Below are 12,314 nucleotides of genomic sequence, written 5' to 3'. Positions count from 1 at the left end.
AATAGCCGTGGGTATGTACAGTACAGTATAGGAAATGGAGCAGTCAAAGAACTTACACACATGACCATGGACACGAACAAGTGTGGAGGGATTGCCTGAGGGATTGGGGGGTGCTGGGTGGAGGGGAGCAAAGGGGGAAGAAAAATCAGGACAATTGTAATAGCATAGTCAATAAAATAAAATAAAATTAAATTAACAAATAGATAAATAAAAATTAATTTTCCAAGTAAAAGATAGAAGGCGGCAAGCCCTTGGACACCAACCTTTGTACTGCGAGTTCAGCTCTATCAGCAAACAGAGTGGTCCAGAGAGACAGACTTACTCTGCAGTGCTCACGACCGGCTGCAGCAGGCTCTGAGTACAGTGTTTGAAGAAGGCTGTTTAAATCTTTTAAGGATTGCATTTTGTTCACCAACTAAGTGCAAATGGATGACATGGGCATGTGACCTATTGCTACTGAGCTCAAGGGGTTCACCTCTTGGGTGTTCTATTCAAGAATGAGGCGTGTGAGACATATTTGTTGCAAGATAGTTTTACTTACTTGCAGCAAGTAAAGGAGACAGGGGATAGATATCCAAAGCTCCTGCCTCCTGGAAGGGGGGCTTAGCCATTGCTTATATACTCTATTTGGTCAGTTACATGTTGCTACACTTACTAGATTGGGTTCCTGTCCAGATTTTCCTCCTCACAGCTAGTCTGCAAAATACTGTGCTACATTTTAACATTAAGCAAGGATAGCACTTAGTAAAAATGACCCACACCTTGAATGAGCTTGATGTTAGGACAAACAAGAATGAGACACTCGTCCTAACATTATGACTTGTGAAGAACAGTTGTAAGACTTTAGAGTGTTTGACTCAGACAGAGGATGCTCGAGGAAGGGGAGGAAGCACACAGAGATATTGGAGTGCCGTCTTGCAGAAGGGATGGGGAGAGCTGATCGGGAAGACAAAGCAGAATCTCTGAACCCCAGTTCTGAAAGGTGGGCTTGCACTTAGAAATTAGTAAGGAATAGCTTTTTAACAGGCAGGGCTGGCTCACCGTGCAGAGAGAGTCTTTGTAAAGCGGTGAACCCCCTGTTACTGAAAGCACTCAAACAGATTAGGGGACAAGTTTGATGAGACCACCTTTTGGGCTTTTTGTTTGTTTGTTTTTTACTTTCTATATTCTGGTTTTATGCCCCAGAAGGGAAGAAGGACAAAGTCTACAAGCACTATTTATTAAGCATTCACTTGGGCAAAGCGTCAAGAAACATACAGAAGAATCCGTATAAATAAAACCCCAGAGAAGAGCCCCGCTATTCCTCCTTCCTGCTTTTCCCTGCACAACGGGCTGACCGGTGGTTAAAGTGCTTAGCTCCCTCCACACTGCATTTAAGGAACTGCCTCATATATAACTATTTGGTCAAGTTTTCCTGACCGACCCATCGTGATTTGTGGCTGCAGCTGTTAAGGGCTCCAGCCTGTGTGTGGTTAGTCTGAGCCTGTGTTCAGAAAGAGCCAGCTTCCTGCTCGCTACACCCTGCCACACTGGACCTTCTGCTGCTGAGCCAGGTCTGGCCCAATGCAAGTGTAGGGTCCAGTGCACAGGGGGCATCTCTCACCAATTAAGGTACCTTGACCTTGGTCAGTAACTACAAAGGGATGATGCCTTTGGCTAGAAGTGGTCAGAGGGAAAACTAGGCTGGCAACTGAGATCCATCCGGCTTCTTGCTGCTGCAACTGAGCAAGTGAATGTCTTTTCTTAGAACCATTATCACTTTTTTCTCTGAATCTAGGAAGAAGCATTGCAAATACACTAGCTACTAAATGATAAACTATTGCCAACATGAAATAACTTATTCAGTTCAAAATAAAGAAGGCCCTGGCTGGTGTGGCTCAGTTGGTTGGAGTGTTGTGCCACACACCAAAAGGTTAGGAGTTCGATTCCTGCTCAGGGCACATACCCAGGTTGCAGGTTCGATCCCCAGTCGGGATGCATATGGGTGACAACCAATCGACGTCTCTCTCCCTTTCTCCTCCATTCCTTCTCTCCCTTCCTCTATCTCAAAATCAATAAACATATTTAAAAATAAATAAATAATAAAACCAAGAGTTTGGCTACTTAAAAAAATCAATTAAAAAAATCAGAGTAAAGAAGGGTGAGTTTGTTCCAAGAAAGTCCATCTGTATCAATATGTCTTTAAAATGTCCACTAATAGAAACCAAACTGCTACAGCAGTGACTCCCAGAGAGGAATCGCGCAGCACAAGGAGAGAGAGCAGATATTTTACCTGCCGCCTTACATGTATCTGTGTTGTTTCAGGTTCTCTTTTTGCAAGGAGCAAAAAGAAAAGCATACTCACCAAAAAGATAGCATTGGATTTAAAGTGCATCAGTTACAAGACTGCTGTTTATTCTACCAGAGAGAGCTGGGGCAGTTTGTAAACATGAAACTTTCAGAGGCTGGCTATAGTTGCATTTGTACGGCTATTTCCCAGGATACTGAGTGTTTGAAAGTCCATGTTTTTATACATGCTCTAAGAAGGGGCCGTCCACAAGTGAGACCGAAGCAACACAAAACACACTCCTAACCAGTTTCTTTCACCCATTGCAGACCTCATCGGACTGCCATGGGTGTGCTTTGCCTACGCAATCATGAGTGTGGCGGCCCTGGTGTTTGTCACTGTGTTCATACCCGAGACGAAGGGGTGCTCTCTGGAACAAATATCAATGGAGCTGGCAAAAGCGTAAGTATGGTGCGCATTGCTCTCCGAACAGCGCTCCTTGGTCAGAGGTGCAGCTTTTATACACGACTAAATCATAATGATATTTGAATTTATTTTAGGATATTCCCTTTGGTTTGGATTGGAACCAACCGTACCTCAACTATAATTCCAGTTTGTCTGTCATGTATTCAGTTTGGGTGACTCAGTCAAGGAATTAGAATAATCAGTGCTTTTCACAAGTAAATTTTCAAATCTCTTTTTTTAACAATGATCAAAGAACCCCTCCCATCTCCCTAGCTTCCCCTCAACCCTGACACCAGGGGACTTTTGTTTAGGGTTCGGTGTAGGTCCTGGTATGTTAGGCTCACCCTGTTCTAGAACTGGGGCTTCAGTTCTTCATCTTTATCACACTTGCTGGTCTCTTTAGGGCCTCAACGCTTTTAGCGCTAGGGTTATCAGGGAAACTCAGGCTTAAATGTCTTACGATTATTCCAAATACGGCGCAAAGTAAGCTTAAGAAAGATGAAGAGTTTCTTGGGTGAATAGGCATTTAGAAAGCAGTTGAATACATTTCACATGGAAATGTTACTTTAACACTTTAACTCAGAAGAAGTAGGCTGCAGAAAACTCCTGCTCCTTTGGTGGCAGAACTCACGTTCTAAGTGCTGAAACAGGCCTGAAAGTGGGTGCTGCATGGGGGCCGAGAAGGAAGGAGAGCCTGTCACTCTTCCCAGGGTTCAGTCCCGAGACTTGCAAACGCGGACATCCTTGTTCTTGGGTTTAATAAAACGGGGGGAAACTGCGTATTTATAGTTTGTGACTCTCTTCTGAAGATACTTTCAGTCCACTAGAGACAAAGGCATGATTGTACAGAAACTGTGGGCACAGTGGCTCTTCAGCTTTTATCTGAAGGAATAGTAACCCTGAAATGTTGGTAGGCATATATATTTACAATATATATATATATTTGAAATATATATTTGATAGGCCAAACTGTTAATCGCAGTTTATCAGGGTGCACAGTAAGCAAGATTGTGGAAATTTTTTTACTTTTAAATGGTTAGCATTTTAGAAACATGCCATTTTAGTAAGCAGAAAAACTTCTCTCTTCATTCAAGCTGGAAGTTGAATGTCAAATTGTAGGGCTAATTTTTGATAAAGATAAGGCCCTGTTTTCAAAAAGTAAAACGAAACATTCATTTACAAAGAGAAATACCATGGTCAGGAAGGCAGTGGCCCTGTGGGTCACAGGCTGTGACTCCATCTCCAGTCTGTGCAGCGGGAGGAGGGAGAGGTCTGTGTTCAGATAGGTGAGACCCACGGGCTGTGCCTGGCACACTCCCTGCTCCACCACCTCAGCTGCTATTTATCTCGCCCTTTGTTGACAGTCTCCTAGGGGCTGTCCTAGGAAAGAACTGAAGGTACAGGAGAGAAAGAATCCATTGTTTCTTTCCTTTATTTAAGAGGCAGTCAAGAACACAGCCCATTGTAATGCACTGGGTCGGAAGGCACAAGAGAAGTACGTTGGAGGATTTCACCTGTAAAAGCTCCCTGAGAAAGAAAACGCCAGCGCAGTCTTGAGAGGGCCCCCTGGGCTAGGAGGAAGGTGGGGGAGGCAGAGGGGGGATCACACGAAGAGGCCCCCACACTCACGTGTGCAATGAAGAGGGTGGGTGCTGAGCTGGGGACTGAGACACGAGCCCAGAGCACAGGGCAGAGAGTGGTCAGGGAAGACCTCGTGGTCTTGGTAAAGAATTTGGATTTTACCCGGAAAGTAGAGTGACATGATTCGAACAGCTGGGCAGGGGAGAAAAGGAACCAGATTTCTGAAGGGCACTTTGGCAAAGTCTGGCAAATGGAAAGGGGAGATGCCGAAGGAGGGAGACTAAGAGGGTTTGGAGGAGTCAGACAGGAAGCTAAGGGGCTGCCTGGGGCGCAGGGATAGAACCTACACAGCTCGGAGCTGAGCTGGGAGAGGCAGCGGAGGGAGTGGGGAAACTGGGGTCTCTCTAGCTTACAGAACTAAGCCAGTATTCCATGCAACATTCATTAGAGTGAGACCCAGTGCAGGACAAAGAGCAGGTGTGGGAGGCAAGAGTCTGTGGCAGGGTTGGGGGCAGCACTGAGTTCAGTTTGTGCGGACCGTGTGTGAGCTGCCAGCAGAACACACCAGGGGAGGGAAAAGAAGGCAAGTGTTCGCTGGGAGCAGGAGTTGAGAAATGCCTACGGTGGAGAAATAGATTTGGTCTTCAACACACCTAAGGCAGGACTAGATCGCATTTTGTGGAGTCTAAGCTTTCGAAGGACCAGTTGCAGCAGAATATTACAAATTTTGAATGCAAAATCCACGTGACTCTGGGGCTTGGAAGGGGCTGTGCAGGCGAGGGGTCCTGGGCTGAAGTTTCACTGGTTTTATGGGGCCCCACCTTCTGCACATGCACTTTTGAGCCGCCCATCTACTCGGGGGGGGGGGGGGGGACAAAAGTTCTTTAAAAATAAAGGTTTGTTACAACCCTTGTGAGCAATGCTAGCTAAAAAACCGAGGCAGGGAGAAAGCACTAATGAGTTAATCGAAGGAAGCAACCCTGTTATCATTCCCTATCGCACTCTTTCTTATGAAGTTTAACTTCAAGGCAGAATGTTCTGGATGAGTTAAGAAACCTTTAGATCAATTTTTTTCACAGGAGGGCTGTCAGCATGTATCAAACAGCAAACCAAATGAAAATTTGAAAGGCAAAACTTAATTAAGGAAGGCCCATCTTTCTATCTAGTGGATCTGCAGAATAAGACATTCCCTAAGAACACGTGATCTAAAACGGAACAAAACAGTTCTGTCAAAGTATGGGGCAGGGAAGGAATCTGTCTAAATTAGTAGGACTCTGAAATAGGAAATGTTTTTGAAAGCATCATATGTCTGTTATTTTTGAGTCACGCAATCACTCAGTCTTAAATCCAGACCCTCTCCAAAGAAGTTATAAATTGCAAAGCAGGAGAGATCTAAAAACCAAGGTGTTGCCGACCCCTGGACAGACTACACAAGTTCTGGGAGGTTGGTATTGATGAACGAGACCAGATAAGGGCATTGGTGCAGAGAATTATAAAAGATGAGGTGGCAAAATAATCCCACACTTGAAACTCGCTCATAGCAGGAGGAGCAGTATCTGCTGGGTGTATCCATGTGGCGAAGCCCATTCCTGACGGCAGGCCGGAAACAAAGTTGCTTTCAAAAAAAATCTTGGCGAACTCCTATTTATGCAACACTAACTAGAGAGGCTGGGGCTTGTCTTGGCTTGAAGCAGCCAGTTGGCAATAGCTTTAGAAATGAAAATGTAAGCAGCCTGAATTGTATAGATTGATCAAAGTATGTATGAAATATGCATGTTAAACAAGCTCCCCTGGAAGGAAATGTCAGAGACAGAAATAACAATAAAATACATAATGGCACTGAAGTTATTGAACTATGGGAGTACATGTGGGGTGGCAGAAAGCCCAGGGAACTCGCGAGGACACGGAAGCTGAAGTGAATTTGAAGACTGCGTGGGAAGGACACCGCTGAGTTAAGGGAGTCTGTGAATTTAGGAGTTAAGAAAACAATGAATCAATTTTCATCACCAGGGAAATGTGTATATCCCAATGATTTGCTAAGGAGAATGGAAACTGTATCAACTTAACTTCAAATTTGATACTACCCATTGCTTAACATTTTCCTTTCTGGCATTGGAGTTGGGTCCTTTCACTGCTATTCCTACCAGCCTGAGAAAATAAGTGTTTTTCCAAGATTGTTAAGTTTCTTATAAAATAAACAGTGACTCAGCTGAGAGGTCAGGAAGGATTTCAGCAATAATGTAATTTGAAAGGGTTTTGTTTTAACTTCTGCCGTACAAGTTACAAACGCAAAACAGGAGTTGGCCACATGTGCTGTTTTCTCCAATTTAGGTGGAAACAGACAGCAACGAACAAGTTCTTGTTTTGTAAATATTTTAGTTCTGAGGCCTATTTCTCACTTTTAATAGTTAATTTTATGTTGCCTTTCCTTCCTTCCTCCATCCAAATTCATTTATTCAGTAAATATTTGCTGAGTATCCATTATGTGCTAGGCATCTTCCACGTGCTACAATTAATGGACAAAAATGCACAGATACAAATAGTAATTGGGGGCTACTTTTGATTGAATGAGCTGAGAAATTGCTCTGAGAGGTAATATTTAAGATAAAATCTGGGTGATAATCAAGAGCCAACTCTGCGAAGACAGGGAAAAGGAGATTTCGGGGAGAGGAGACAGTTAATGCAAAGGATAAACCGGAAACACTTAACCTGCTCTAGGAACCAAAAGAAATCTGCGGGCTGCAATCTCTGAGATTCAGTTAGAAAGTCGTTAGACTGCTGTGTAGGGGTTTATAAGCTGAGTGAGTTTGGATTCATTCTAAGTGTAATGGGAAGCTACTAAAATATTTTAAGCATAGGAATGACGTGATCCAATTTACATTTTAAGGATTACCATATGCACCTCTGCAGTCATGCAGAGGAACCTGGCTAAGAAAGCACACAGGGATAAGGCTGAGTCTCACTTCCCATTAAGAACACTGACTTCAAGTGGCCCTCGGTGCTGCCTGGCTATTACACGGGTCCTAGTCCATTAACCGCCTCTCTCCTGGACAACTGCTCAATAGCGCCTCTCTCTGGAAACCTCCCCATCTCCACAACCCTCCTCACCCTCTCTGATGGCCTTGCTCCTGGCAATGGACAGTCACAAGGGAACGTCCATAACCTCAGACATCAACCCCCACATTGGTATCTGTATCCAAATACACCACCATTTCTCCCTGTTCTTTCAGCTCCATCATTTCTATGTGAAGCCAAACCCTTCACCCCCTTCCTCTTCTCTAGGACGTTCTCCGATGATTCTCCTTGCTCATCCCTGCATCATCCCTATTTTACCTCTCTACTGGATCTCTACTTCTCATTAGCATAGAAACCTGGCAGGTTTTTGTCCTATCTTAAAAAAAAAAGGTCTTTTGATCCCATTTGCATGTACTTGCCGTGCTCCAGCTATATTGGTCTTTCCGAAAGTACAATACTTTACTGGCAGTTCTTCGCTTGGTTCCCTCCCCATCTTCATTCCAGTTTCAGATCAAATGTTACCACTTTAGAGATGCCCGCAGAATGATAGACAACCCCCTCCCCCACCGTGTCCTCTTTCCCCCTCCCCCCTTACCTTTCTCATTAGCATTTTCACCACTTGGAATCCTATGCTTATGTGCTACCCCCTCTATTAAAATGTAAGCTCCTTGAAATTTGAAAGCAGGAGTCTTTTTCTTCTCTACCCAAAGCACCTACCCTAGTACCAGGCACATCGTGGTCTGTTAACTTGTTAAATTCCTGAAAAAGATATTTGAACAGGGAGCAAGGTTCAAAGGTGAACTTCTCTCATTTTTAATAAATGTAAAATACTAGAGCCTATTTTCCTACCAAGGGGAATAATCCTATAGAAAAATTTGTTGATGCAGGAGTAAGGGAACAGTACAAGAATCAGATTATGTAGGTAGAAAGTTTAGAGGCATACTGGTAGAATTTGAGAAATGGAGGAAAATGAGAGGACCCGGGATGCTGCCTCCGTAGGCGCTAGGCAACACTATGCCTGGAATCCTCCTCCGTGTACAGGAACGCCCTGTTCTGAAAAGACGCCCCACACTCACCTGCTGCACGACTGACCCCTGTTCTGTGGTATAGTGAATTTTATGATACATCAAGACGCTGTAATTTTAAAAAATTGTTTTTGCATAGCTAAAACATTAAAGCCCAGAGGGATTTAAAAAAAATAATAGCCCGTGCACTTTTTAAAGTACTGTAAACCAAGAACGACATTTTCATTAGTGCCTCTTTCTCTTTCAGGAACTATGTGAAAAACAACATTTGTCTTATGAGTCATCACCAAGAGGAATTAGCGTCAGAACAACTCCAAAAAAGAAAAACCTCAAGAGCAGCTCTCGCAGTGTAGGGGACAGCCCGGACCTTGTAAATGCTGACGAGGTGCAAGAACACTCAGTGTGATGTCCTCCTACCCGTACACGTTGGCCACTCCCAGGTTTTGCCTTTAGTGTCGTGGAGCTAGTTTCAAAGGGACACTCTGAAATTATGAAGACCACCTTTAATCTTCACCCACAATAGGTAAATGAGGGGTAAGGTCCAAGCATCTATTACTTTGGGCAGGACACCAGGTTAAACAAAACAAAACGCTGTCTGTCTCAACACTTTCCACCTTTTCACAGAGCAGCTTTGAAAGACTGAGCTAGTGATGGGATCCCCTTTTGCCTTAAGATGCATCTGTATACAGACTAGTTGCAGCTTTATTATTCAGATGCTAAGTAGTCTAAACACAAGCTTATAGTTTGTCCCCCACCCCCCACCCCGAGACACTACTTGCACTGGGTCTTGTGTAAAAAAGAACCAGGACATACTGTGGACAATTGCATATATATTCTAGATTCAGAAAGGTTCTTGGCTCGGATTTTAGTGATAATTTCTAATTAGTTTAACAGGTACAAGGATTATGCATCTTTTTAAGGAACTATGAACTATAATGTAATACAAAATCTTTTATGAATGTCATTATTAGTATCATAAAATAATGTGAGAAGCAATTCTGCAATAGCTGAGAAAAATAAGCATCTTCCCATCCATTTAAAACATATGAATAGAAAGGACAACTTGAAATTCTTGGGACCATATTTATTTAGAAGTAGCTGTTTGTACAACATCAGGAGTCAGGCCATTCGGTTACTTAAGCAAATGTCTAAGCAATTCGATTCGACTTCTTAGGCAAGCTCACACAGTTCTCTTTGTAAGGCATTCATAACTTACAGTGACCCATAGTTCCCTGCAATCCTTCGCACTCCTCAGGATTATCACTACCTCAGGCTGGCACACAGGCAGGCTGCGACTGATGCTGACTTGCCGGTGACTGCAGACACTACAGATGACATTCGGACAGCAGGACAAGCCCCTCACTACGTTCTCCTCTCTGAAGAGACCGAGATCACCAGCTACACCAGAAACTTCGGTTTGACCCACGCAATCATGGGTTGCTCTCTTGGGCGTCTTTCAAGTTTCAGAAGTTGGTGAGGCATTTTACTAATCGAGTTTAGATAGGATAGAAAACTTACAATAAAGAATCTCAAACCACCTAAGTAGCAATTCAGTAAATTACTAATATATATTATAAACTATGGAAGACACTCAAAAAACTTAAAGGAACGAACCTAACTTGTAAATGAATACAAAAATATGATTCACGTGAAGAAGAGAGAATCCTGAGTCAAAAACAAAAACCCTTTCTATTTAGCTTGGAATTTTCCTACTGGCATGTAACACTGTCCCAAGTTGGATATAAGGGTACGTGATGCACCACGTTTGCTTGTAACAAAGAGGAAGACTGATAGAAGAAATAGTAAGCCCGTATTCTCAGATGCAGAACGACTGAAAGCCGTGGCTCTGAAATGCACTGTGTTGATGAACACTGGCCGGGGGTTATCAGAAAAGGAGACTAGAGATCTCAGTTCTGTGACGGTGCTCGTCATAGCAAATCAGAGCCTGCATTTCCCCCCTCTCGTTTGTTTCGGTAGGAGAAGTGTATTCTGTCGAAATTCACTTTAAGAAATTCACTATGAATCTTCATGAAATTATATTGAGATTAAAAAAAATTAAGATAATCAATGTAACTTTTTCCCTTTGCCAACTATCACAGAATGTAAGATATTTAACAAAATTACATGTTTTCTTTGAAGTTCAAACGCTATATATACTTTAGGTGTTTCTTAGTCATTCACTGTTAATGGGCAGGGAAGTGTTTCAAACCTATTAGGTTTATTACTAGTGATTTTCACTTCAGAATCTTAAAATGCTTTTTTCACTATTCTGAATCTACATGATTCTACCTTCAAACTAATTTTACCCAATACACTCCCAATCAGAGCTTTTTGGTTTTCAAAAATAAAAAGGGGAAATACTTATAATTTGTCTGTCTATATGCAGTTTTTATTTATAAAAGAATTTGCAGCACTTGTGAGAAGCCAGCAGAAGACATCGGTCACGCTCACTCCTCAGGAGCGTTGCTAGGCTTTGTGGGTCCTGCAGGACAGACGCCCTCCGCCCCGTGACGCCCGGACAGCAGCCCTGAAACCAGAGCCCGTCCGAAGAATGCCGTCGTCTTTCCGAGACAGCATTCCGATGAGCCACTCACTTATCGACCTAGTTTTCAAGTCACTCGAATACTGACAATGTTATGACCTCTGGGTATGTAGCTGGGCCACATAATCATGTTTTTCCCCTTGTCCACGTTTCTTTTTTGGGAATACAACAAAAGAAGAGGTCACTTAGTAATTACTGTTAATTAAAGTTAAGTGGAAAATCTCAAATTTTTAAGTGTTTCCAGAACTTACAACTTTTTCTTCAACTTTTATTCTTTTATGTGGTTACCTATCCTATTGGAACTTTAAATGAAACAAATAAACACAAATGTAAAAAGAGAAGTCTGAAAATCACAATTAAGTTTTTCACAACAAATATGAAAGTTAGCCTTTGCACCCCCCGCCCCCTGCCGCCCCAACCAAGCTTATGAGAGTGAAAAGCAGGGTAGGGGAAGGCATGAAGAGAAATATAAAACGATATGTATTGTTCAGTACAGTGCTTAAGCTAAGTTTTCAAGATTTTACGATATGGTAAAGAAAATGTACTAGAATATGGAGGTTAAGATACTGCAATTTGTCACAATGGTTTCAAACATTTTGGAAATTCAGGTTTTTGTGGACGATTGTGATGGAATATTGTCTCTACTGAGAAGCTAATGTAATTCTGGGCTCAGCTTCGTTTCCCAGGTGAAATCACTGCTGGTTGTGTGTTTAGTATAGATGTATAAACACACTGAGCACACTGGCAGCTTGATTCTGAATCACCGCTCCTGGGCTCCTGGGTGAGGCAGACAGCCACTGTTTCACACACGCTGTTTACTGTAACTTTAAGAGCAGCTATCCTCTGTACCGAATAGTCATTCTTTAGCTCCATTAAATAAGACACAGCAAGGGGAAAGACGGACCTTGCAAAATGGCTTTCAAGTTCAAGTTGAACTGTGGCACAGAGGCGGCTCGCAGACCATTTCCTGTTGAAACAGCACAACATACCAACTTTTGACAAGACTTCGTAGAGCCTGGTGCGCCAACCTAAGATGATTTCCTACAACTAGGGCTGAGTCTTCCCAGAACACCAAGGTGCATGGGAGGTCCGCCCCATCACAGCTTTCTTCTCGTATTCATCTTGTAGGCAAGAGGTTTCTTTTTTTAAAACTATAATTTTGTAGCTTTTAAAAGATATTTCACATTTTCTATCATATTAAATTAGCAACATAAAATACTATGCTTAATCTGTAAAGTTCTACTCTGGTTCCCTAGAATTTATATACATTTTTTTATTTCTAACCTGCAAGAAAAAAATCCTATTTGATATTTGGTAACAGAGCATTAAAAGATCCTATGTACATGTAGCATATATATTTACAAAACACACTTCAAAAAGAAGCCAACACACTTTAGCAAAAGTCTGAGCTTGCATAGAT

The 12,314-nt window shown here is 42.6% G+C and overlaps 1 protein-coding gene across 1 annotated transcript in view; it reads left to right on the top strand.

The window, feature by feature from the left end:
• Positions 1 to 9,890, top strand: part of SLC2A12 (solute carrier family 2 member 12) — a 51,622-nt gene extending 41,732 nt beyond the window's left edge. Inside the window, 3 exon segments of the mRNA XM_024551883.4 lie at positions 2,596 to 2,728; positions 8,600 to 8,675; positions 8,677 to 9,890. Of these exon segments, the coding sequence (XP_024407651.1) occupies positions 2,596 to 2,728; positions 8,600 to 8,675; positions 8,677 to 8,733 (266 nt within the window). The 3' untranslated portion in view covers positions 8,734 to 9,890.
• The last annotated feature ends 2,424 nt before the right edge of the window (positions 9,891 to 12,314 follow it).

The sequence above is a fragment of the Desmodus rotundus genome, chromosome 11, assembly GCF_022682495.2.
Source record: "Desmodus rotundus isolate HL8 chromosome 11, HLdesRot8A.1, whole genome shotgun sequence".
Lineage (NCBI taxonomy): Eukaryota > Metazoa > Chordata > Mammalia > Chiroptera > Phyllostomidae > Desmodus > Desmodus rotundus.
This window is presented reverse-complemented; position numbering and strand designations above follow the sequence as displayed.